Consider the following 27,553-nt stretch of genomic DNA (forward strand, 5'->3'; position numbering starts at 1 on the left):
GACCTGCATTGGAATAGTGAATTATCACTAAATTAATACATTTTACTGAGAAAAATCTGATGTTTTTGCATTTTTCTTAGGAACCATGGACACTGAATCTAAAAAGGACTCTGAAGGTTGTGACAGAAGTGATGACAGAAACACTGTAAACCTCTTTGGGAAAGTCATTGAAACCACAGAGCACAATCAGGAGCCCAGCGAGGCCACTGATGGGAATGGTGAGGTCACTCTAACGTATGCAACAAGAGCAAAAGAAGAGAGTGCTAGGGTTCAGGGTAAGTGAGCACACAAATTACGTTCTATTGGTTGGCTGGGGAGGGGTCAGTCCTAGGTGTAGAAAAGTATCTGCTAATCTGAAGATGACATATCAATATCTAGTTTAGCGTACTCTTCAAAGTTCTGTATGTCTTTGGAAGAGCATATGTCAGATCATTTTATTCACACTGGGATTTCCATTTTTGCTCTGTTATCTTTGAATGTAAAGTACAGAAATTTACATGTACATTCTCCAGTCATAATCATGCAGTTTTAGGGTATTGTGAGAGATAATCAACTTCTTTTCTGGCACAGATAGAGAAGTATTTCTACAAGCTTAATAGTCACCCTCTCTAGATTCTGGCTTAACCATCATACTGAAATAGAACTTTGCCTTAAAATAGGAACTTTTCTTTTTATCTTGTTGCCCTCTTTGAACAAGTAGGATTAGGAGAAAATGTACTTTTGCATTTACTCTGAACCAATACTTATTAGCATATGTGTCATGATTCTAGGTCATCCTAGATCGTACTAAGAAGACATCTGTAAAAGCAATTAGAGTTGGTGGCCACATGTGGTATCTATCACATATGCCTTTTTTTTACACCCCTTTAAAAATGTATAAGCCATGATTAGCTAGGGAGCTATATGAAAAGCCGAGCATAAACAGGTTTTGGCCCAAAGGTCACAACTGCCATTCCCTGACCTTAATGGAACAAACTTTACAAAAACATGAGTGTTTCATGGAAAGTCTCTGTTTATGGCAGAGACGTGTGTTTATTCACACATTGCCTAACAAGCTAATTGTTAGAGATCCCAATGAAGGATTATTTCACCAAGATATTGGTGATTTAAAATCATGGTAAAATCTAACATTGTTTGGAGATTGTTTTCCTTAAAAAAACAGATAATGGTTGTTCCCTTAAAATAACACATTTCTAAACTTTTTCCTCTAACAAACCATACATAGATTCTTTAAGATCAATCTCTAACTATATTTGTCAGTGACCCAATGTCCAATTCTGCTTTTTCTAGTCAACACAATCCAAAAGCATTGAAAGAGCATTTTCAACTAAAATGATGTGTCAAGGTGTCAGAACACTGATGCTGGTCAGTTTGGCCTTGAGCATGCCATACCCATAAAACAAAAGTAGGAACACTCAACTATGATTGTGGTCATTGCCTTACAGATAACCTCTTTCTAGAGAAGGCTATGCAGCTTGCAAAGAGGCATGCCAATGCCCTTTTCGACTACGCAGTGACAGGAGACGTGAAGATGCTGCTGGCCGTCCAGCGCCATCTCACTGCCGTGCAGGATGAGAATGGGGACAGGTAAGTCAGGATTTTTTGCATGATAGGTTGTTCTGGGTAGGGAAAAAGAAGAGCATCATATAATGCATGCTGACTAGAGATAAAAATAATTGTTCAAATGTATTGAGTCCTCTAACTGGCACGATCAAGAAAACTAGTGTGAATAAGGTAAAGTAGCACAATTTGCTGCTCCATCCTGCTGCTGTCATCTGTTGGAATCTGTAGTAGCTGGAGGATTCATCTAAGAGTGAATCTCTCTGGGCAAGCAAACTAAGATGTGTATAGGTAATGGTACTTTTTGAAAAGCCTCGCTTTGTTTATTGAAATAATATTTGGAGAATTGTTAAGAGTCCTACCAAATCCCTGAAACCTTGTTATCCCAGCTGCATATTTATAATGACAGTGTACTCAAGAAAAAGCTCAATAAAGGCAGCAACAACAACAGAAAGATTAAGAGGGACTGGTCATTCTTTCTCAGTTACTGGTTTCTTCTCTACTACCTCTTCTGGTGGTCACCAGTCTGTGACTGGTTCAGACTTTTGTGACTGCTCCAGCCCATGCGTGGGAGTCGAACATTCCAAACACCATGCCTTCCATTCCTGCTATTGCTGAGATTGTATTTGCAAAGCCACCTGGCTTCTTTCTAAAACAGTTCTCTTAGTCCTTTCATTGAGACTTCTAAAGTATCTCGAAAGCCTATAAAAATAACAAGAAACAGCAGCCTTCACATTCAAGTCAAGTGCCTTATCTAAAACCTTCCTAAAATAGCATCAACACAGAGAAATCCTTTTCTGTGGAAGAGCTCTTGAGTGCTGTGTTTTAGACCTCAGTTTAAAAATTAAACCAAGCACTTTAGGAAAGTAACAACCTCAGGGTTTCAAGCAGAGACACCTTTGTTCTCGTTCCTTGCAACGTAACCAAGGATGTGGTATAACCACTGGCCTTGTTATACAGTATGAGAGGCACCAGTACAACCTTCTTGGTGTAAGGCCATGAACAGCAGAATGCTTTTTCAGGGTTAAATAATCCAGTTAGCATTCAATAGCATACAACCACAAGAAAAAGCAGTTAACTGAGACAGGATAGCAGTGTTTCAAGTGGCATTTCCAGGGACCTGTTGAATTGATAAGTCTAAGAAGATGAGCACGTGCAGGTTAGAAAGGAAGTGCTGATATCTGAAGGGGGGATTGTAGGAAGGGATACAAGGCGAGGCACGTGCAAGTTCCCTCCTAAGACCCAAGCACGCTCACACAAGCCGGCTCTCAGAGAGGCCACAGAGGTGGGACTTGGAGAGACCAAAGGATCCTCAGAAGAGTGTAGGTAAAGGGCAGCTTTTGGCCATCACAGCCCAAGTCTCTTGTTTTAATTCAGTCCATCATATTTGGCTAATAGTCTGAGTCCTGTGGCTGTTAGTCATCATAGAAAATACAATAAAGAAAAGTATATAAAACTTCTGCTATTGGGGAAATTCCCGTAAGGGTGTGAGGATTTCAGGGGGAGGGGGAATGTACTTCTGCTATGAAATGCTGAGCTGCACATGGAAATTTTCGGGCAGTTTTAGAAGTATGACCTTTTTCTTGGTATATGTGCATCATGTCTATGTCAGAGTTTAGGCCCTTTTCAGAAGTCTTCTTCCAGTATCACATTTCAAGAAGCAATAGTGAAACCCTGAGATCATCCATTTTAAAATATTTCTCAAGTAGCAAAATCACAATTTAGTTTTTTAGGCTCTTCTGTGCCAGTGTTAATCCCAAGTACGATATACTTGCTATTGCTAAGGAAGAGGCTTGAGTAAAGTGGCACCTGATAGCTTATTTTAGAGAAGATCCAGCCTGTACCTCATGTCCCAGATGTAGTTTTGCTGTGAGATGCTTTAGTGTGCTCTGCACCTCAATCTGTCCATGCTCTGGAGTGGTTATCTTCTTAGACATTCATCTGCACGTCTTTAGAGCAGTGCACATGTATCCCCTATGCAGGAGGATTGCTTAAGGGATTAAGAGATGGCTTTGGAGTAAGACAGACCTTGGCTTGAATCCCAGCTTCACCACTTATGGCCCTGACTGAGTTATATGAGGCCTACAAGTCTCAGTTTCATTAGCCAAAAAGCGAAGATAATATTACCTACCTCCTGGGATTATTGTTATAATAAAAAGACAATATATATCAAATGCTTAGCATAGTCTGGTAAATCAAAGCTCCCCAAAAATAGTAGCCACTGTTAAAATGATTGTTATTGTTATTGTTTTGAATTTTAATAGTATGTTTTTTAATAATTAAAAGAATTATGCTTCTCTGAGTGATTTTGACACCACCGGTATGTTCAGCCTCGTTAGTGTAAGCTCTTAGGTTCCTTCTATCATTCTTATTTTTGTGCCCCTACTGCATGCTAGGGCTGTAAGATTGACTCAGACAGAACCTGCCCCAGAGATGACAGGACAGAGAAAGAGAAAAATGTGTAGAAAACTGCAGTTTCATAACCAAGCACTAAATTTGAGAGGGACAACTTGCTCCACCTAGGAGGTTAGGAAAGTATTCTCTGAGGATGTCAGGTTTGAACTGGAATATAAAGGATGGAGTAGGCATTGTTCAGGCAGAAGAAAGGAGCAAAAACATTCCAGGTAGAGGGAATATTTGCCAGAATGTTTGCAGGAGTGGCGGGAAATACAATCACTTTGTTTCTTCACAAGTTTACTGCAAGAATTTTCTTCCAGTAGTTAAAAGCTTTACACCATTCTCCCCTCTTGGGATCTAGAAAGATCTTTAAAAAGCCACCGCAGTGTATTTTGGAGGAGGGCCACAGGACTAGGTGAGATAACTAAGTTTTCTGAACAATTCCTAGTGCCAGGCATTCATTTTACATAAAATCTGTGTGTCAGCAAAAGTCAGGGGGAAAGGTAGAGGAGAAAACCACCCAAAGCCATAGTATAGAGGTAGAATTGGGATTTAAGCTTAGGTACTTCTGGGCTGGAAGCCTCAGTGTGTTTATGCATCAAGGGGTCAGACGTGAATGCTCCCAGAGGCCAGGCAGGTACCACAAATAACATAACAGCTTTGGGCAGACAGTTGGGAGGGACGGGTCCTCTGGAGACAGCATCCCACCTCAGATTCAATACATTTTATAGATTCAAAACATTTTAGGGCCAAATAAAACTAGGTATGAGAACAGATTCCATCCTTGAATCTAATCACATCTTGGGAATCTTTTCTTTTTCATTAACATTTTAGTTAATTATTGCCACTGTGTTTTCATTCCAGTGTCTTACACTTAGCAATCATCCACCTTCATTCTCAACTTGTGAGGGATCTACTAGAAGTCACATCTGGTTTGATTTCTGATGACATTATCAACATGAGAAATGACCTGTACCAGGTAAGCCGAAATCTCAAGAAAACAACTGAAGAAAAATCCGTAGTTTACTTTTTCTTTTGTATGTTTGGGTGCATGTTATTTTTAGTAATGTTAAGAGTAGCAAAAATAAAAACAAACCCTTGTAGGTAATATCTAAAATCCCATTAGTTGAGAATGTTACCTTATGATTTAGGATCCTTTGATCTGTGGGTATAACAGCCATCAAGCCACAATGAAATTCAGCATCCCACTGGGGGAAGGCAAACTTTAAACTTTAGAAATCAAAGAGTTTTTTCATTTAAGAGGGAGAAACTAGAGTAAAAATGTCACATCTGTCAAGAAAAATAAAGTTAAAAAAAGGTTTGAAAAGCCAGTAATTTATAATAATTTTGGAGTCTACTGAAACATACGTTGACAATATCCAGATTAAATGTATATCAAATAAAGCGTTCTGAAATCACCACACAGAAAGGTTAAAAGTTTGCTTGAGGAGGAAAAGGTGTCTTCCAAAAGCAGAAAGACAGCTCCAAGTGAGGAAAAGTGGGAACACCAAAGTTTTGCCCAAATCGGGTTTTCTTAGGAATTAATTAGGTGGGCTGAAAATACAAGTTGAGGAACTGTTTTTTCCAGAGGTCTTCCGACACTGCAAAGGGAGAAGTTAGCTGGAGACACAGCGAGGCTCCCTAATGGGCATGTGCAGAATTCAGGGAGAGGCAAGGAGCCTGGGAGCCACTTGGGCAGAAGCAGAGCTTGGACATTGGTGATGGGAACCCAGTGACCCCAGCCAGACTTTCTGGCTGAGCGACTGCACTGGCATGAAGCCAAGATGGGGTTCGGCTCCTGAGGTTTCCTCCTTCCTGCCCCCGATTGCTTTTCCCACCTCACTATCTTTCCCCCACTCCCACCAGTCTGCTGTATGGGGCTCCTGCCCTTGCCCACTTCTTAGCTTTCCATTTTTCTCCTTTCCTTCATTGACCCAAAGCATCTTCCTCATCCTCCTTGGAGAGATGGTTTGCTGGTTCACGTGTATCTCTCACTCCAAAAATATGGCCAAAATCCTGTGTGATTATTTACTTAGTGAAGGTATTTGTTCCTGCTCTCTCAGTTTTTAAAACAGTGATGTGAATCATTTGTTTCCTCACTTTCAAGGAAAATGCTTTTATTATTTTAAAGAAAATTAATTAAAACTTCATTTTCTTTAAAGAAAATTAAAATATTTATTTTCTTATTTTTATTTCCATTCTTTAAAATGTGCTTTAGGCTAGGTGCGGTGGCTCACACCTGTAATCCCAGCACGTTGGGAGGCTGAGGCAGGCAGATCATGAGGTCCTGGCTAACATGGTGAAACCCTGTCTCTACCAAAAAAAAAAAAAAAAATTAGCCGGGCGTGGTGGCGGGCGCCTGTAGTCCCAGCTACTCAGGAGGCTGAGGCAGGAGAATAGTGTGAACCCGGGAGGCAGAGCTTGCAGTGAGGTGAGATCACACCACTGCACTCCAGCCTGGGCAACAGAGCGAGACTGTCTCAAAAAAATAAAAATTAAAAAAAAATGTGCTTTAAAGTGCATTTACAGCAAAACTACTAAATGTTTACATGTGGCTCTTAATAGTTTTTACCTATGACTAGGAAAAAATTAGTAGGTTTCCTGATAGGGGAAAATGACCATTTTTCATTCAATGTAAGTCACCATTAGGCTTCTTCACTGGCTGTTGTGCTTAATGTCAAAGGAAAAGTAAAGTTAGTGACTCTTCACTGTCTGTTAATATAAAATAACTAGTATGAAGTGTGATTGTAGATTTACATTTAAAGGATGTCTTCTTGAAACTTTCATGTCATTTTGGGGGTCATTGGTATTTGGAAAGTCATTTTGCCTGTAAAGCTTGATTCTCGCAGACTTTTGGACTGATTGTTCCTTGTAGTCATCACAAATCTATGAATAAAACTAGGAATGGGACATTGTAGCTTGTCAGTCCTCTTTTCAAACCCTGCTTAAGAGTCATATTCAAGGAATTACTTACTTTATGTTTATGAATAGGATCTGCAAAGGACACAGCACAACAGCAGCACAACAGGATTAGTAGCTGTGTTTTTTTTTTTTTTTTTGGAGACGGAGTCTCGCTTTCTCACCCAAGCTGGAGTGCAGTGGCGCGATCTCGGCTCACTGCAACCTCCGCCTCCCAGGTTCAAGCGATTCTCCTGCCTCAGCCTCCTGAGTAGCTGGGATAACAAGAGCTCACCATCACACCCAGCTAATTTTTGTATTTTTAGTGGAGACAGGGTTTCACCGTGTTGGTCTGCCTGGTCTCGAACTCCTGACCTCGTGATCTGCCAGCCTTGGCCTCCCAAAGTGCTGGGATTACAGGCATGAGCCACTGTGTCTGGCCAGTAGCTGTCATTTTTTTATATCCTAAACTCTTTACTGTATCATTTGGTTACATATGTTGAGACTCTCTAGTGTGTTAGAGACAAAAACCCTGAAACCACCACCATTGATACTTCTATCCCTTCTGATTTGGGGACTCTCAGAAGACTCTTATGTCCATTTTTCCCCCACCTTACCACCAGTCTCATTAATGGGCAGTGATTCTGGCTTCCCTAGTATGCCTTCTAGGTCTCAAACACACACCCAGTGGCAACTTTGATTTGAGAATTAGAAACTGCTAAGATTTGAACTCTTGATTATCTGTCATAAAGGTTCTCTAGTAACTATTCTTAATGGAAAATGATACAGTTCTTTAAATAATTTGGATTATTTGGCAATTATCTTAAGCATTCTCCCCAAATACCTTTCACTAATCTTAGTACATTTCTGTGACCATCTGTCATGATCAAATTCCTCTTCCCACCCACCCTCTAGAAACACACTCAAAATAGTCCAAGTGCACAGAGTTAGGATTTTTTATGAAAATATTCTCTTTAAACCTTTTTCTCCTCTCTCATTCTCCTTCGCCCAACATAGACAACCACTCTATTGTGTTTGGTATGGATTGTTTTATTTGTATATGTTTCCATAAAACATTATTGGGGGTTTTATGTATTTTTATGTTTTTAATTATTATAAATATCACATATATTCATAGTTTTAAAAATGGTACAGAAGAATCTACATTGGAAAGTCAAAGTTGCCTGCCCTGACAACGCCCAGGTCCCCTAAACACAAATGTCACTATTGTGTTTATAGGTAGTTTTTCAAGTATTGGATATAAATGTGCATATACTTGAAATACATAGATATTTTCATATACTCTCACATACAATCCACATTATGTTAAATGTACTTCTCTTGCCTTGCATTAACCTTTATATTTTTTTAAATTTAATTTAATCATAGATTCAAAGGAGGTTACAGAAATATGCTAGGAGGTCCTAGTATTTACTGCAAGGAAACCAGAGGTATCTTCACCCAGTTTCCCCCAATGGTAACATCCTGCATAACTTCAGAACAGTATCAAAACCTGGAAATTGACATTGGTACAATCCACAGATCTTAATCAGATTTCACCAGTTTTACACACACTTGTGTGTATCTGTATAGTTCTTCGTGCATATATTTTTTAAATACGTAAGTGGCATTATGCTACATGTTACTGTATTTCTGCCTTCGCTGCTTATCCACACAGTTCTGTGTACAGCTAGTTTGTTGTTTCAGCTCCTGAAGAGAATCTAGTATGGATCTTCCACCTCTAACATTCTTGTTTCCTAGTAGTAGACATTTAACCAACTTCCAACTTCCTACCTCAGTAGATAATACTGCAGTGACTCTCCTTATTTATGTCCTCTTGTGGATTTGTGTCAGAATTTTACCTATATATATCTACAAGAGTTGGGTTGCTGGGACATTTGTATATTTGGCTATCCAGAATGTCTGTGTAAGTCCCCATGCCCACAGCCATAGCATGAAGGTGTAATTGTTTAAGATATTATCCTTGGATTTAAGATCTAGAAGCTTTATATCATGGAAAACCATTGACTGGACTGTGGAAGAAAATATTAAAAAAAAAAAAAAAAAAAAAACCTCAGACTCATTTTCTTAAATTAAATTCAAACTACAGATAATTTCTAATTCCTGAATGGTATACTATCTTACAATTTCAGATCCTTTTTTTCACATTCTCATTCTCTTTCCTTTTCCTGTCTCCCCAAGTAGCATTTCAGAAAACACAGATTAGTAAACAGTTTCTATTGACTTAGTTATTTTTGAGAAGAAGGCTCTTGGCAACAATATCTAAAGTTTTGAGGGCATCACTTCATTTCCGGCCAGGGTGATAGTCCTAGAAAATGAAAGAAATAAGGGCGAGTAATAATTTGGCAAAAAAAAAGGGTCTTGGTCTGATATATTAAATAATCACTGTAGTTGAGATTTAGATGACCCTCACATCATTCATCCTGCCAGTTCTCATGTGCTGTGGTCACTTATATAGCTAGGAGGTTGGTGGCTCACCTGCTGCTGTAGCCAGTAACTGCTCAATGAAAAGGGAATTTTAGGCAAATTTTCACAAGACTGGCTGGATGTCATAGTTAGGCTCCTGTGAAATAAACTGATTTGTGTAAAGATACATTGCTGTTCTCTGTCATTGAACTCAGTTCTTTGAAGGATACATTTGTGATTGTATTTGTCTTACTCATTTTTGAAAACACACAGTTTGCAAAACATCTTATTTGCATTCATCGAAGTAATACCTTGTGGGCAGGATAGTCAAATGGACTACTGAAGTACCAATTAGGTATCATTAGCTCACCTTTTTTATTCATCTGAGTCCCCTTGGTGAGATACTTGTATTATCCTGGTTATGTTATTTAGAAGCTTATAATACCTTTTATGAAATAGGTATAGGAAAGCTATATTGAGTAGTCTCAGGAGCCAGTTCATGGGACAGTATTTTTTAATTTAGTAAATTTAGTTTCCATGTCAGCATAGAATCATGGCACTTTTGTTAATTGGTTTCTATTGAGTACTTCATTTAAATTTCTTCAGTGAAAATATAGCCTTATTTTGATTTGTTAATATAAAATCAGCTGAAGATAACTTCTACCAGAAATTTAAGAAAACTAAATTTACTACTAGGTGTGCTCAAAATCAACAATCAGTGGGTTTTAGTGAGAAACAAGAAGTTACTAAGACTTGTAAATATGAAAATAACCCACCACAGAAAAAGTTATATGAAATGATGGATTTGTAACTTAGTCTGATTTAATCATTTTATGTTGTAAACATATTAAAACATCACATTGTACCTCATAAATATATACAATTACTATTTGTCAATTAAATTTAAAATAAATAAAAATTTTAAAACCCGAATTATTGAATGGCTAAGTGTTAGTACAGTGTATGTACTTCATTAGCATATGGTATGGAACAGGATAACTTGGGTGCCAAGGTCAGGAGTTAATCTGGGAATGAGAAATGTTCCTGCAGTATGACCCCACCCATTGCAGTGACAGCTACCAAGCTGTAAGTTGTAAGTAAGTGTTCACTGCTGACCGGTGAATCTCCTGCCCTTCACTTTCCAGACGCCCTTGCACTTGGCAGTGATCACTAAGCAGGAAGATGTGGTGGAGGATTTGCTGAGGGCTGGGGCCGACCTGAGCCTTCTGGACCGCTTGGGTAACTCTGTTTTGCACCTAGCTGCCAAAGAAGGACATGATAAAGTTCTCAGTATCTTACTCAAGCACAAAAAGGCAGCACTACTTCTTGACCACCCCAATGGGGACGGTAAGAGACAATCACACATCATTGGTGTGGGATTAACTTTCTCCGCCTTCTAAATATCTACTAGGTATTTGATAAATGTGTGTTACTTGATTTGTACCCAAAAGTGCTTTCCTTAGTCACCTGGAGTTCATCATCTCTTTTGGGCATTTCTGTTGCTCACCAAAGCTAATTTTTTTAAAGGTGATTTAGAATAGTTAGTAGGAGGAAAAAGCAGAGGCCTAAGTAAAGATTCATCTTGAAGCACACAAAGTGTCGTTTATTCAGAGAATGTTTGTTTATGTTCAGTGTCTCCGGAGAACATAATAGGAGACTGTGGGTCTTCAAAGCAGAACAATCGACTTACAGTACCTTTGCTGTCCCTCCCCATGATTCAGTTTTTGCCATTTCCTTCAGCTTCACCAAGGGCCATCTTGTGAGCCAGCCATCCTATCCTGTGACTGTCCCTTTGCTTGGACTCTAGGTCTGAATGCCATTCATCTAGCCATGATGAGCAATAGCCTGCCATGTTTGCTGCTGCTGGTGGCCGCTGGGGCCGACGTCAATGCTCAGGAGCAAAAGTCCGGGCGCACAGCACTGCACCTGGCTGTGGAGCACGACAACATCTCATTGGCAGGCTGCCTGCTCCTGGAGGTGAAGGGCGCACTTATTTGCTTTTCCATTAAATTCCTGAGGGAGATTTAAGGAAATCTTTTCGAAGAATGAAGTCAGTAGCTGCTGTTCTCCCTTATAATCAGCTCTACTTATTTAACACTTATGGAGGGCTTCAGAGTAGCACCTTTGGATGTTCCCCCACTCTCTTGCTTGGCATCTCTAATTGGGGATATCTTCAAAGACAGAGCCAGCCCAAAGTAGTAATTGGGCTAGTAATAGGACCCAAGGGGCCATGCACACTGGGAGGTGGGGACAGAAGGGCAAAAGAACCTTCCACTAACGCTTTCCTGTGTGGGCTGGATTGTAGGGTGATGCCCATGTGGACAGTACTACCTACGATGGAACCACACCCCTGCATATAGCAGCTGGGAGAGGGTCCACCAGGCTGGCAGCTCTTCTCAAAGCAGCAGGTAAGGTGGTGACCTGGCGGTCATTAATAAAAAATGTTACCAGGAATGCAAACCCAACTTCAATAGAGCAGCCATGTTGCCTTCTTTAAGCCACAGACCTACTGCTGAAAAGCAAGGGTAAATAAAAATTATATGGCAGATCACATTTTATCTGCCATAAGGCACTGTTTGGACTAGTACTCTTGGGCTTTACCCTGACAGTCATGTTAGTTTTTACTTTCTGATTCATCTGTTTGTTTGGGGTTTGATTGTTTAGATTGACTCCCATGACAAGGGGTCTTTCAAAGTAGAGTTTGATTCCTTATGGAATTCTGAGTGGTATCAGTCTCAGATCATATCAGAAGTCCCCAGAAGAAAAAGATTATTGGTAAAAGAAATCATTTAAAGACTTCATTTTGAAAGAAATGTCTCTTAAAAATTGAAGTGTAGGAAAAAGAAAATGGGCCATGTATTAGGACCCATTACGTGGAAGGCACTAAAAATGGCTAGCACTTAGTGACCTTTCCGTGTCCCAGGCACAATGATATGCACTTTACGTGCACAGTCTCATTTAATGCCCAGTCACCGCTTGTGACAAATACCGTTATTATTCCCCATCTTAGAGTCAAGGAAGCAGACTAGAGAGACTACCAGATCCCACTTCAGGGTTCCAGTAAGTGTCAGAGCTATGAATCACACTTGGGCAGTGTGAACTTCAAGACTTGATTCTCTCTACTATGTTTCTCTCTCCTATTTTGTTCACAGGTTTGCAGATGTTATTCCATTTAATTCTCTAGTCCTGTGAAGTATAGAAAATTATCCATGTTCATCTTTGAATTTCCAGTGCCTTGCATATTTAGAACCTCAAAATATGTGTAATGAAATTGGCATCTGAAGCCTGCCCTGACAAATCTGATTTACTTTAGAGGTTTTCTTTTAACTTAGAAGGTAAATGCTACATAAATTCAAGAAAACAGAGCAAATTAAAGACAGAGGAATTTTTCTTTGGGAACACCGTATTTTTCTTTTCTCTTTTAACAAAAGAGAACAATTTTTAAAAATACCAAAAAAAAGAGGAAAAAAAACTCTAACAAATAGAGCTTTTTCTTGAACAAGAAACTCTGATTGCAGTGGTTATTAATAGTTTTAGAAGACACTGATTATAATTAAATGCCTTCCAAGAAGAAGCTATAACCAGTCAGATGGGTTGGCTCACACCTGTAATCCCAGCACTTTGAGAGGCTGAGGTGGGAGGATCACTTGCACTAGGAGTTTGAGACCAACCTGGGCAACATTGTAAGACCTCATATCTATTAAAAAATTTTTAAAGTAGCTAGGCATGGTGTCACCCGCCTGTAGTCCCAGCTACTTGGGAGGCTGAGGTAGTAGTATCGCTTGAGCCTGGGAGTTCAAGGGCACAGTGAGCTACAGTTTCACCACTGCATTCTAACCTAAGCTATAGAATGAGACCCTGTCTCAAAAAAAATACATAAATGAAAAGAAAAGAAAAAGAAACTATAACCCTTTTAAAAATGCTTTATATTGAATTCTCAGAATCCCATGAAAGGAATAGCAAGTAACAGTTTCTCTGATATATAAATGAAGAAACTCAGATGAAAACCAAGCCCGAATCTTAATGTCATGGAAAAGGTCAGTTAAGGCTGAGTGTGGAGGCTCACACCTGTAATCCCAGCACTTTGGGAGGCTGAGGTGGGTGGATCACCTGAGGTTGGGAGTTCGAGACTCATCTGGCCAACATGGTGAAACCCCATCTCTACTAAAAATATAAAAATTAGCCAGGCGTGGTGGCAGGCACCTGTAATCCCAGCTACTTGGAAGGCTGAGGCAGGAGAATCACTTGAGCCCTGGAGGTAGAGGTTGCGGTGAGCCGAGACTGCGCCACTGCACTCACCAAAAAAAAAAAAAAAAAAACAGTCAGTTAAGGGATAGCTCATCCCTCCAGTCTTTGGTCCTATAAATTGTTCATCTTAATTTCTCCATGGTTTTTTTGGTGGGATTACATTTATTGCCTCATAGATTAGGCCAGAACTGGGAGAGTAAAATCAAGAAATAGCATGAAGATCCTCCTTTGCTTCCCATTAAGTACTCTTCTATTATTGATATTGACACATCTGATGTTCTCCCAGCAAGATAAAAACAAGTTCCTCCCTCGAAAATGGCATCATTAGACATCAAGCTAAACACTCATAAAAATAATCTAAGCCTCTGAGAAGTAACTCTAGCTCTAGTCTTTGAGTTACTTTGGTGTTTCATTTATTTGTTTGTTGTTTTTGTTTTTGCTGGATGCTAAAGAGCAGACTAGATTTCCCAAAATATTTCAGTAATTATACATCCTAGCAGGTTTGTTTATTTAAAGATCAGAACCCTGGCACTGCTGTACCCAGCAATGAAACTGGCCATGGTATCACTAGATATCAAGCATCTTTGCTATTTTGAGTGTCCAGGAAAAGGGGCTGAGAAATACATTGTCATGCATAAATTTGAACAGTGAGGACCCTAATCTGAGGGTGCACCCTAGTCGCTGTAATCATGCTGTCCATCAGCCCTCAGATTAAAGATGCATCATTCAATTGAGAAATATCCTGTAGAGTTAAATGTGAAGTCAGAGTATTTGAAGTCTTTTTTTTTTCCGATAGTATCTTTGGCTATTTAAGGTGTCATAAGACACTTTAACAATCAAAGCAAATTACAATTTTAAAACAATTTCTCTGGATATTCCAGTGGAAACGTTTTATGCATTAAAAATTATCCAAGAGATTGCCTCAAGCTGCTACAGTGCTTTGCCTTTGGGAATCTGACCTTTGCAGGCAGTTGAAAGTTGACAAGATGTGGGTTTACCTAATGCTGTGTAACCTAACTTTGCAGGAGCAGATCCCCTGGTGGAGAACTTTGAGCCTCTCTATGACCTGGATGACTCTTGGGAAAATGCAGGAGAGGATGAAGGAGTTGTGCCTGGAACCACGCCTCTAGATATGGCTGCCAGCTGGCAGGTGAGTGCCGCTCCATCTGTCTGATGGCTGCCCCTGAGGGAGTCAGAGGTTCAGGAATGTAAGAACAGATGGTCTTCCCGGTGCTTTATTTCCCAAAGAACATGCCTTTTATTTTTAAGAAAGTCTGTTTGTCAGAGACCATTTTTATCTTGAAAAACCCTATCCATGAAAGATCTAGGTCAGCTGAGTTCTAAGTACGAAAGTGTATGCCTAATCAGATCAGAGTTGAGATGTGAGAAAAGGTTAGAAGAAAAACACAAAATTCACATAAAAGTTACCCATTCTGAATTCACACCAGAACTGTTACCATCTCAATTTCTGAAGCTAGGATAAATGTTACTGTTTGCTTAGAACTTAGCTAAGTGATTTCGGGATGTAAAAATAAACTAAGAATTCTTCTTAGAATTTCAATAAATATAAAACAGAGTAAATAGATTTAAAACCTTCCTCAAAACTCCACAGGGCTGAGATCTGAAGGTATAAAGCAGTTATTAGGTCGTTTGGCCCTGGGAAGAAAAGCCAGAGGGAGGAGGTGGGCAGTGTGCAAGATCTCCAGCAAGACAAGATCAGTTCTTCTAGAGGCGAGAGCTGCTCCACTTCTATAACTGCTCATCTGCCTCCCACAGCCTGTTTGTGTCCAGCTCACTGGTGTTGGCAGAGACTACATGGTTCTCCCTTTATGTTAGCACCTCATTTCCCCAGAAGGCCTTGCCACAGAACACAAAAAGATGATGCACTCAGTGACCCCACGCTCGCCTTACCCAGGTCAGCCTGCAACAGAGTGACTGCAGAGAACACCACAAGTGCTTCTGCAGCTTTGGAATTCTTTTTCTTTTAGCCTAAGACATTTCTCGACCTCAGTTAAAACGTCAGTATTGCCAGAGGGTTAACACCAAGCCTTGTGAACATCTAGACATTTCAGCAAGCTTATACAGTTAATTCTCACAAGCTTGTTACTATGGAAGAGGGGACACAGCTTCACAGCTCTGAGTAAGCTCTTCCCTAGCCTTAGGTCTCTGAGCAGGAGATGATTGACATGGTGGCCTGGACTGCCTGTTCCTTCCAAAAGGCTATAGCTCTGACTCTCTGCAGTTTGGTTGGGTATTCTGACCCAGCTCAGAGAGTTTGTACAAAGCACAACTTCCCAGCACCAGAGCTCCCACAGCTTGTTCTTCCCCCAAAGGGTACCATATTCTTGGAGGGTGGTCCTGACTCCTCTTGCCATTCCTCCATCATTAGGGTACCAGACCCTCCTAAGGAGGACATGCTGAGTTCTTTATCATAAAGAAACAGACTGCCCTAGTGGTCCCTTTGATGTGTAACAATTTCTGGTGTTTTTCTTGCCAACAGGTATTTGACATATTAAATGGGAAACCATATGAACCAGAGTTTACATCTGATGATTTACTAGCACAAGGTGGGTTGTGATAGAACCAGATTCTCATAACCATTATTATCTCCACAGTATCATTTAAAGGGAGGAACCAGCATTATCCAGGGTCTACTGTGAAAAGTACATTTCTTATTTCAGAACCAAAAGATGCTGGAGGTAGATAAGGAGAATATCCAGTTTTAATCTACTATAAATATATACTGCCTGCTACTCAGCTGGGCTTTGACCTTCAAGTAGAGTAGCTTGGTTGCTTCCACTGGGAGTTGGAGGAAGCCAGGTGGCATTGATCAGTCCCTCCAGAGTGTCTATGGCAGGTGAGAACAAGTGTGTTCCTTCTTCATTTCCTTCAGGAGACATGAAACAGCTGGCTGAAGATGTGAAGCTGCAGCTCTATAAGTTGCTAGAAATTCCTGATCCAGACAAAAACTGGGCTACTCTGGCACAGAAATTAGGTCTGGGGATACTTAATAATGCCTTCCGGCTGAGTCCTGCTCCTTCCAAAACACTTATGGACAACTATGAGGTAACACGTTACCTTACAGATTTAGCAATTTTCCTTTGACTTTACTCTGTTAACATCTCTGGCCAGGGCATAATCTCCTTCCCTGTTCCTTAACTCTGAAGAAGAAAACCACTCATTGCCCAAGGCCTGGGAGGGTGACCCAGGCTAAGTTGGCAGCCCATCTTCCTGAGAATGCTGTTTTCAGATACCTTCAGATTTTCCCTGTTTTCAAATACCTGGAGACTTCCTGTGAAAATGCTATGGAGAGGGTCAGGATTTTCACAGAACTTTAACAGCCCTGAGCAAACCATCGACTGTAATCAACATGCGTAGCTTCCTGTCCCCAAGAACACACCTTACCACGTGGCAGGGCATTGAGTCATGTTCTGTGAGGTGACTCCTAGTGGAGCCATTACCTGGTGATTTTTTTTATTTTTCATTTCTAAAAATAAAATGTAGAAAAGCATGGGGTGAAGTTGTTTTCTGTTGAAAATTTCATGGTTAGCTTTTGTTTCTCCATGGATTTCAGAGCTTCAGCTTACAGAGGGAGACTGTGTAGACGTCACTGTAGGCAGAGTTTCACTGCCTCAGCGCTTCTCTCGCTGCCTCTGTGTGCTTACTACAAACCACTTCTCTCTGATTTCCTGAGTGATCTTTGAGCCGAAACAGGAAACTTGATTCAAAGACTGTATTTTCTTAGTCGCTCTTTTCTGCCCTTTCCATTTCCTCCCGACTCCTGATTGGAGGAGGCAGCATGGAAGAGGGAAGGGTGGGCTGTCAGTGCTTACAGCCTGCACTGGGACTCGAACACAGGAACATGCTCCTCCTCCCTTTTTTCTCACAGGTCTCTGGGGGGACAGTCAGAGAGCTGGTGGAGGCCCTGAGACAAATGGGCTACACTGAAGCGATTGAAGTGATCCAGGCAGCCTCCAGCCCAGTGAAGACCACCTCTCAGGCCCACTCGCTGCCTCTCTCGCCTGCCTCCACAAGGCAGCAAATAGGTAAAGAAAAAAGACAAAAGACAGTCGAGATATTTTCCAGCTCCGCCAGGCTGGTCTTCAGCTCTCTTGGGATATGATGTGGCAGTTTTCTTTCTCATCTTCTGAATACAGTTCCCTGGGTGTCTGTCTACCCCCTGGGCTCACCCTCTGCCTCTCTTGATAGTACCATTCAGATGAGGAGGCAGTACCCTTGGAAAATCACATTGACACATGAACTACTTAGTAAACACTAAGTAATACAATAAATACGAAAAACAACATGATGCGGGTGATTAAATTTAAGACATGAGAGAAATAATATTTACCTTAAAGAGAGAACAAGATACAGAGAGAACGATCTCCTTCGCTTGCCTCCTCTCTCATGCTCATGACACTGACCTTGTCCCCCACCATAAATGGGACTGTGTGTCATGCCACCAAAAATCTCACAACCATATGAAATGGACTCTCAACCCAGCCCAGTAATCCTGTATTTCCTACAGTTTTATTCTCCCACTCTGTAAATGACCATTCCATGCTTTCTATTTCTAATCCCCCAACACTCCTTCCCTCCCCTTAATCATGCAACACCCTTGCTTCACACTCTACTGAAAACAGAAGAAACCAGAACCCTCTCACCTTTGCACCAAGTGCCAGCCCACCTGTGCCTGTGCCCACATTGGCAGCCTTCCATCTGGGCTTGGTGGGTTAAATTTCTTTGCCCAGCTGAGGAGCCACCTCTCCCCTGGGTCTAGCCCCCTCACCTCTACTAGGTTGTTACTGTTAATTCTTACCTCTGTCTCCTGTTCTAGCCGTTCCTCCTCCCCACTCTCCGACTAGATCACCTAGCAAGCATTTCATGATTTCCTCATCTTTAAAAACAAAACACACCAAAATAATCACCCTCTTGATCCCACATCCCATTTAGCTACAGTCCAATTGCGCTATTCCCTTACACAGCAGAGCTCCTCAGAAGAATTTTTTAGAGCTGTTCTTTCCAGCTTGCCACCTTCCACTCTCTGCTTGGCCTCCTGCAGTTGGGATCACATCCCCACCCCTCCACCAGGCCTGCTCTCCTCACAGTGACCAGTTACCTCCACATTGCCAGATCTGGTCACCTCCTTTGAACCTTGACAACTCGCAGAGTGTGTCATGGTTGACCCCAACCTTCAACTTCAGACCGTCTTCCTCAGCACACTCCCCTGGCTGCCTCTTCCACACTCACCTTTTAAAGTCACAGCCCTCCAGGGTCAGTCCTAAACCCTCCCTGCTTTCTACCTCACCCAAGCCCAATACTGGCCAGATCTGTCAGAAGCACTGCCATCTTCCAGGAGGTTAAGACAAAACCCAGGAATTCCTCAGGAGTCCTTTCTGGCACTAATCACTTCATATGCCACCCATCAAGTGTCATCCTGTCTGCAACCACCACCCTAGTCCAGCCCGCCGTCATTTCCTGCCTAGATTCTTGCACGGCTCCTACTCAGTCCCCTTGTTTCCTTCCTGTCCACCTCCCTTCAGTCCACTGTCTGCCCACCAGATAGTGTGATTCTTTTTCAAAATTAGTGACATTGTGTTACTTCTGGGTTATACCCTTCAGTTCATTCAGTCATTCATTCAGCAAATCCTGATCGAGCATACACTGTGTGCCTAGCAATGTTCGAGGTTTTAAAGATAAAACAGTGTCCCTGCTTTACTCGTTTGCTTTCTTAAACATTGCTGTGGAAGCTCTTCCTCCACACTGTCCACACTGCCCTTCCATTCTCAAGGGTTTTCTCTGCTCCCCTGGCTCACTAGTCTGATGCAGCCTTTTGACCGTTCTCTTCCCATTCCCCGGGAAGCTCTTAATTGGCTGGCTCTTTCTTGCCACTCAATTTCAGCACCCATCTCACCCTGCCAGGGGGCCTTCCCAGGGGAGCAAGGGCAGGTGTCATTGTGTGCACTTGAGAAAGGAATAATGTATCCACTGGAAAACAACCCAGATCTCCTGAGTCACTACCCAGTGCTCCTTGTGCACAGATATTTTTTTAAAAAAAAAAAAAAAAAAGCAAATACTTATATTGTTTTAAAAAGTAAATACCTACCTAAGCATTAAGCCCCTAATTTGTAGTTATTTTTAGAATATCTCATAGTTTGTAGCACATAATAGACACCAAATAAAGATTGGTTGATTAAATCAATCAATACCAAGATGATAGTCATGCCACTGGCATTAAAGTCTTAATATTCTAATATTGGAATTTGATACGTAAGAAGATAGCATTTTGATTAGTGTATATTAGACTTCCGTTTCCTTACTCACTGTATAGGAAATAATTTGCCTTGGTCATATCCCTAAGGATACTTATCAACAAAAGGAATTCAACCTGATTTTCCAGTATAGACTCATTTTCACTAAAATCATTTTACTTCTTTGCTGCCAAAAATGTTTTCAAGGCAATGTATGCTGTAATAGCATATGAGGCCCAGAGAGCTAATTTTTAGTTCTTGCTTCTGTCACCAATTTATTTTGCTGAGATTCAGCAGTTTCCCCAGCTATAAAATAGATAATACGGTGGTTGGAAAAATACACCTGATTTCTAACGGAAGAAAAGGTCCACTGTGAGTGAAGAGAATTCAGAAAGGATTCTCAAACACAAGACTAGATTGCAGGAGGAAGATGTGAAAGCATTTGGCTAATTCTGACATTTGGCTAATTCATAACATCCTCGCAGTATGTCCCACAGTACCTTCTGCCCTTCCCAGCACGGTGAGCAGTCGTGACAGTGGGGGTGGCATAGGTGGGATGTGTGGCTGGCAGAAGCCGGTGGGCAAGAGTTGTCCACAGAATAGTCCATGAGTTTTTTTAGAGCCAAACTTGGAGCCCGTCTGGAGCATAAGGTGCATGAGAGCAAAGGCTTTGCCTGGTCCCGGCCATTCCCCCAGTGAATTTGTGCTTTCTCCCCTCAGATGAGCTCCGAGACAGCGACAGTGTCTGCGACAGCGGCGTGGAGACCTCCTTCCGCAAACTCAGCTTTACTGAGTCTCTGACCAGTGGTGGCTCACTGCTAACTCTCAACAAAATGCCCCATGATTATGGGCAGGAAGGACCTCTAGAAGGCAAAATTTAGCCTGCAGACAATTTCCCACACCGTATAAACCAAAGCCCTAAAATTCTACTGCATTGTCCACAAAACAGAAGCTGAAGCGCATCCAGAGGTGCTCAGAGAGCCAGCCTGCCTGAATCATTCTCGATATAACTCGAGACCTTTTCAACTTGGCTTCCTTTCTTGGTTCATAAATGAATTTTAGTTTGGTTCACTTACAGATAGTATCTAGCAATCACAGCACTGGCTGAGCGGATGCATCTGGGGATGAGGTTGCTTACTAAGCTTTGCCGGCTGCTGCCGGGTCACAGCTGCTTTCTGTTGTCATTGCTATTGTCCCTCTGCTACGTTCCTATTGTCATTAAAGGTATCACTGTCCCCACCTGGCATTCCTTCTGACCATCCACAGCATCGTTTTGCATTCAAATTAAGGGTTAAGAAAAGGGATATTTTAAAATGAGAGTCACTTGACGTGCCATTTTTTAAAAAGGCATATTGCTTTTTCTAATGTGGTTATTTCTCTGATTTGAAAAAAAAAAAGTACTCGTCAATATTTAAACATGGTTACAATCATTGCTGAAAATGGTATTTTCCCCCTTTTCTGCATTTTGCTATTGTAAATATGTTTTTTAGATCAAATACTTTAAAGGAAAAAATGTTGGATTTATAAATGCTATTTTTTATTTTACTTTTATAATAAAAGGGAAAGCAAATTGATGACCTCACCTTGTTTGATCTGTGCAAATACTTTTCTAAGATGCTTCCTTATAATCATGGGATAATTCCATAGCCTGGTTATCACATTCACATTGCCTATTAGAGTCAATTTTTTAATCTAGAAATGAACAAATAATGATCGAAAGGAAAGTGTTTTAACCTAAGATGAAAGCTTTGGATTTGTCAAATCCATACCCAGCTCATCGTATTTAGATTGTGCCACCTCACTTTCCTCCATCTTATACAATGCTACACCTCTTCAATGTCTTCTCCACACTTCTGTGATAAAGTGTTAAAATTTCCATATACTAGAGGGCCCTGGACTAGGAGCCTTCCAGCATGAAGCTTTGCTGAACTGCTTCTGAAAGAGTTGGGAGTCAGGGAAGAGGGAAAAAAATCAGTTTTTGAGCGAGGTACTATGGTCGACACTGATGCACAGCCAGAATTCTCCTTTGACAAAGGACTGGTCTGCTGGTGGTGCACTCTAGCTGTCAGCTTCCTCATGGAATGCCTCTGCTGCAGAGAGCCATGTCTTTCTAGGCCGTATCCATTTCCACAGTGGCACCCATGCAAATTGATCAGTGTGGGCATATGAATAAGCCTGTCCAACCCGGGACAACACTGAAGGGCTGTTTAAACTTCAGGGTTCCCATTAGAGTGGCTGAGGCTGCATTGCACTCAACTTCTCCGTCTCCCCATGCTGCTTACTCTCTCACCCTTCCATAGCTGTTGATCTTGAAGGCACTCCAGAAAAACATTTAACACATAAATTTCCAACTCCGAGTCCGTTTCCCCGAGAACCTTGCTTGCACAGGTACTGAGAACCATGCAGAACAATTTTGTACAACACATTGAACCATTAATCTTGAAAAACAACCCAACTTATAGAGAAGGAAATTGAGGCTTAAAGTAAACCATAGCTAAGCTGCATCTGAGTTTACACCCAGCTCTGTCTAGCTCCAGAGCTCATGATGGGACATTATCTTGATGAGAAGGCAGATAGAAATAATTGAGTCCAGAAGTAGGCTCCAAAATATATAGGAATTTAGTACATGATAAAGTAAAATTACAAATCAATGAGAAAAAGATGATTACTCAATATATTAGTCTGATAAATGCTGATAAAGACATACCCGAGACTGCGTAATTTATAAAGAAAAAGAAGTTCAATGAACTCACAATTCCACGTGTTTGGGGAGGCCTCACGACCATGGCGGAAGGTGAAAGACACATCTTACATGGAAGCAGGCAAAAGGAAAATGAGAGCAAGCGAAAGGGGTTCCCGCTTACAAAACCATCAGATCTCGTGAAACTTACTACCACGAGAACAGTATGGGGGAAACTGCCTTCATGATTCAATTATCTCCCACCAGGTCCCTCCCACAACACGTGGGAATTGTGGAAGCTGTAATTCAAGATGAGATTTGAGTGGGGACACAGTCAAACCAAATCACTCAATAAACACAGGTCCCAACTGGCAATTCACTTGAAAACAATCCATCTGAACACCTGCCTCCCTCCTTTCATCAAAATAATTTCCAAATATGTCAAAATTTAAGCCATAAAAATATTGGAAGTACCAGACGTCATTGATAAATAATCTTGAAATAGGGAAGGCTTTTTTAAGCAAAACTTTTCACTGGTGTAAAAGCAGTGCAGGTTCTTCATTTTATAGCATCTCCCAAATAAATAGATTCTCAAGGAAAATTCTACTTCTGTTTTCTATTACATTGCCATTTCTCCACCCCTACCCAGCCCCACTGTAAAGTGAAGTTTCTGTAAAGTGAAAAAATACAGCTCTGACTTTCCTTAATTCTTAATTTTCCAACAAGCAGCCCATGCCTCCACTCCTCTGCGGGTTCCTTTCTGTGGCAGATCACTGTTTTCCAGCAGGCCACTACGAGGCCTCTTGTCTTACAACATGACGCTGACACTCCTCCCACTGAGGGGAGGGGCCTGGGTTCCTTCTCTGAGAATCTTAGCAGACCTGTGACAAGGACGGAGGAGATGCTAAGTGACTTCTAAGGTTAAGTCATAAAATGGAAAACAACTTCTGCCCCATCATGCTGGGCCCTCTCTCTTAGAAGCCAGTCATTGTGTTCTGAGGGAGCCAAGTGGCCACATGGAGGAACCAAGTGCAGGTGTTCAGTCCACAGACTTACTGAGACCCCGGGCGATGCCAGCATCAACCAAGAGATGTGTAAGGGAGTGAAGCTTTCAGAAGATTCCAGCCCTCAGCCACTGAGTCACCCCATCTAGCCTTCAAACTGCCTCAGCTGATGCTGCCCAGAATAGAGACAAGCTGTGCTGCAGAGCCCTGCCCACATTGCAGATTCGTGAGCAAATTAAATAATGGTTGAGGTTTTAAGCCTTAAGTGTGGAGTGGATTGTCACCATGCTCCAGGCTTCCAGCTTGACAGCTCACCTACCAGAAGTTCACTTGAAGCGAAGCTGACTTGAGGAGGAGGAACAACTAAGTAACTCACGCCAAGATAGAAAAATGACATTCCCCTTCTTTCATAAGAAGCCCCATTTCTCTTCTGTCTCAGAAACTTCTTTTTCTTCCTCCCAGATCTCAGTGCTGGCCTGAACCTCTGTGTGGTGCTGCAACAGCAAGGCCACCAGTGCTGTCTGGGTCTCTGTGAAAGTATCTTTCATATTGTACCAGCAGATGGAGATAAACCAAAAGGAATGCAGGAGTTCAGGTGGAAAGCTATAATGGGCCTGAAATAAACCTTCCCAGAAAGCTTGTGTCACAGCAGGAGGCCATTTAAAAATAGCTTCCTCAGAACTTCAGTCATTTTTGAGGTTTCTATACTCTGCAGGCATAACCCAGACTTTTTCAGGATCAGCGGTCTTTCTTTTCAGCAGAACGAAGCCCTGCTGCTGCTCATTTACCTACCTGTGTCTCCTGAAGTAGCTGAATGTGGCACAGACGCTCCTGGTCACCACCATGGAATGCAGCCGCACAAACTGGACTTTGTACATTTTAGCAGAAAAAAAAGAGGAGGGGAAAGATCCAGCCAGAGTGGAGCATTTATTACATGCCAGCCTTTTTGGATTAATAATTTCTAATGATAATTCTCAAGACACCCCATAAGGTATATATTTAACCCCAGTTTATAATAAGGAAATGAATGATCTGAAGTTATTAAATAACTCACCCCAGATTCAGATGCAGGCCCGTCTGATTCCAAAGACTATTCTTTAGTGAGGCTTGCAGTCCTTTGACAAAAAGATGCTTTATTTAAAAGAGAAGGAAAAATGCCTACAGTCCTATACATGTACTCCATTGGGTACATGATGGAGTCATCATGTACCCAACCAAAATGCAAAATGTACCCAAAGTATAACTAAAAGGACATATTGCTTGGAGACTTGATTCTCCCCCTAATAAGAGGCAAGGATGTTTAAATATGAATTATTCATTGACTGAAAGTTACTGCATTTCTTTCAGCCTCCTATTTTGTGCTTTTGGGGGAAATTCTCTTTCTGACTTGTGCTTCCCCAGGGAATGGACATGGGAGGCACAGGAGTCAAAACAGGATGAAACTAAAATTCTGTTTCTTTTCTTGAAGATCACAGAACTTGGGATTGGATAAGATCTTAAAGATCACCTTCCTAAACCATTCAAGTTTTTCTCTTTTTCTGAACGCCTACAAAGTGAGAGTGTCTCTTCTCCATTGGCCTCACTGTGGCTGGCTGCTTCATGTAAATACCAATCCTAGAGACTAAAGTTCCTGTCCATTGGTTTCCAGTTTTGTGATTAGGTTTTGGAATTGGGGGAGACACTGGGGAGAGGCTTGAAATTAAATGGATCTCCTTCAATTACTATGGATTTCATTATGTCCACAATAGCCTTTTTCTGTTACCCTGGACAAATGAATAGTTCAACAAGTTTTCAAGTTTCTTAAGATGAAAGGGAGGAAGGGAGTGAGATAGCATCGTCTTACTTCTGTCAACTAGCTTTTCCACATTGATATCTCTTTCCAAAGTGATTATTTCATTGAACTATCACAAGAGTCTTCAAAGAATAAAGATACGTATTAAATCAAGATCTCTTGGGCATCTGTTGCTTGCCAGGCACTACAGTGGGTGGTCATGGGGAAACTGAGACACATGAGAGGCATGACTGCAGGATCACTTGACTCCAGTAACAACACTGCAGCAGGGTTAGGGGTAAGTAGTGTCTCTCTTCCACTTAGCCACGCAGGGATCCAGGCTGACAGTCATTCTTCCTCCAACGCTTGGCTCCTAAGGTCTTGCTAGGGGTGATAGCCCCAGTCAGCCAGGAGAAAAATGCTGAGAAAAGTATGTGAGGGAGTTTTGAATGTGTCGTCTCCTCTCATGTTGTGCTGGAGAAAAACTTCAGTCCCTTGGTCACACTAAGAGCAGTGAAGATAGGAGGGTGGTCTACTTCTGTTCCCAGTATTAAGAGAGCTGTTGATTTTGGAATAGGTCACAGTCTTTAGCACAGGTCAAAATCCCTTCCCTGAGGGAGGATGAGCCATAAGTTTCTTTCTAGTTCCAACTTGTATGCAGACATTCACTCTGAAAGTCACCTGCAATCATGGTAAATGGCCGTTACTAAAGGCAAAATCATTTCCTAGGATTAAGCATGAAGATTGCATTGTAAGCACAAAGTCACAGTTTTTCTTAAGGAAATCCTCAGAGATGATCAAGGATATGAGGGCAGGTAGGCTGGGGAAGAGTTACAGCAGCTACGTCTTGTTGCCCTCACACTAATTCACAGAGATCTCTGCTCTCCAACCTCTATGCTCCATAGTTCCTTAAATGCTGCACAAGAAGTCCTGGGCTTGTAGACACCACGGTTAGCATTCTTCAAGAGGCCTTGGCCCTTCAAGATCCTACCCAAAAGAAAGGGACAAGCAAGTTTATCTTGGTTGTGATCTGCAGAGAGCCGGAAAGACCTTGGCTCCCACTTTCTCAGATAAATTGGAAAGGAGCAGAAATTGGTTCTTGTGGAAATAATATTCTCTTCAGGCCAGAAGGATAGCAGATGAAACAGAAATTCTCAAAACCCTTTCTCCCAGGATTCCTTCTTGGGATCCAGGAAGCAGAGCTGGTGATGAAGACAGTGAGGTGGAACCCTGAGGACTATTTTGGGGGCACATCAGGTCAGGGAAGGCTATAAGTTGATGCCCAATACTAGACAACCAGGTTATTAGGTCTGTTCCCTGGTGAAAAGAGATAGATATTTTCTTCATTTCAAAACTGTTTCACAGTTCCCTTTTTCCTTTTTCCTAAAGCAATAATGCACAATTTATTTTTTGGCTTTAAAAAATTGAATGAAGCTCTTTCCCTAAGCGGCCTGAAGTAATCTGTGAAAATGGTTCGCTATTCACTTGACCCGGAGAACCCCACGAAATCATGCAAATCAAGAGGTTCCAATCTTCGTGTTCACTTTAAGAACACTCGTGAAACTGCCCAGGCCACCAAGGGTATGCATATTCGAAAAGCCATGAAGTATCTGAAAGATGTCACTTTACAGAAACAGTGCGTACCATTCCGACGTTACAATGGTGGAGTTGGCAGGTGTGCCCAGGCTAAGCAGTGGGGCTGGACACAAGGTCGGTGGCCCAAAAAGAGTGCTGAATTTTTGCGCACATGCTTAAAAACGCAAAGAGTAATGCTGAACTTAAGGGTTTAGATGTAGATTCTCTGGTCATCGAGCATATCCAAGGGAACAAAGCACCTAAGATGAGCCGACGGACCTACAGAGCTCATGGTCGGATTAACCCATACATGAGCTCTCCCTATCACATTGAGATGATCCTTACTGAAAAGGAACAGATTGTTCCTAAACCAGAAGAGGAGGTTGCCCAGAAGAAAAAGATATCCCAGAAGAAACTGAAGAAACAAAAACTTATGGCACGGGAGTAAATTCAGCATTAAAATAAATGTAATTAAAAGAAAAAAAAATTGAATGAAAAACTTCATATCATGGGGTTTTTTTTTTAAATTTTCAGAATCCCTTTTTATCACCTTATTCAAATGCAAATGTTCCCTTAGTCTTTTGAAATAATTTTTTTCTGTAATTTTGAAAAAATTAGCAAAAATAAAAACTTTAAATGTGAATGTTTTCATTTAGAAAATATTTTCAAGTACTGACTGTCATAGCAACCTGAGAGGTGAACAGGGAGGGGTTTTAATTCCTGCCATTCTCCACAGGACAGA

General features: G+C 41.4%; 1 protein-coding gene and 1 pseudogene across 5 annotated transcripts in view; both read left to right on the forward strand.

The window, feature by feature from the left end:
* The window catches only part of NFKB1 (nuclear factor kappa B subunit 1), a 123,426-nt gene extending 102,063 nt beyond the window's left edge, over positions 1-21,363 (forward strand). For all 5 annotated transcript variants that reach the window (XM_045392700.3, XM_045392701.3, XM_005555555.5 and 2 more), the window contains 11 exons: positions 81-275; positions 1,446-1,587; positions 4,822-4,936; positions 10,428-10,629; positions 11,090-11,259; positions 11,588-11,690; positions 14,556-14,680; positions 16,031-16,097; positions 16,424-16,596; positions 17,420-17,576; positions 20,502-21,363. In XM_045392700.3, the coding sequence (XP_045248635.2) occupies positions 81-275; positions 1,446-1,587; positions 4,822-4,936; positions 10,428-10,629; positions 11,090-11,259; positions 11,588-11,690; positions 14,556-14,680; positions 16,031-16,097; positions 16,424-16,596; positions 17,420-17,576; positions 20,502-20,662 (1,610 nt within the window). In that variant the 3' untranslated portion in view covers positions 20,663-21,363. The remainder of the gene's footprint in view (positions 1-80; positions 276-1,445; positions 1,588-4,821; positions 4,937-10,427; positions 10,630-11,089; positions 11,260-11,587; positions 11,691-14,555; positions 14,681-16,030; positions 16,098-16,423; positions 16,597-17,419; positions 17,577-20,501) is intronic.
* A 5,306-nt stretch (positions 21,364-26,669) lies between these two features.
* Positions 26,670-27,298, forward strand: LOC102141591 (large ribosomal subunit protein uL22 pseudogene; annotated as a pseudogene).
* The last annotated feature ends 255 nt before the right edge of the window (positions 27,299-27,553 follow it).

The sequence above is a fragment of the Macaca fascicularis genome, chromosome 5, assembly GCF_037993035.2.
Source record: "Macaca fascicularis isolate 582-1 chromosome 5, T2T-MFA8v1.1".
Classification (NCBI taxonomy): Eukaryota; Metazoa; Chordata; class Mammalia; order Primates; family Cercopithecidae; genus Macaca; species Macaca fascicularis.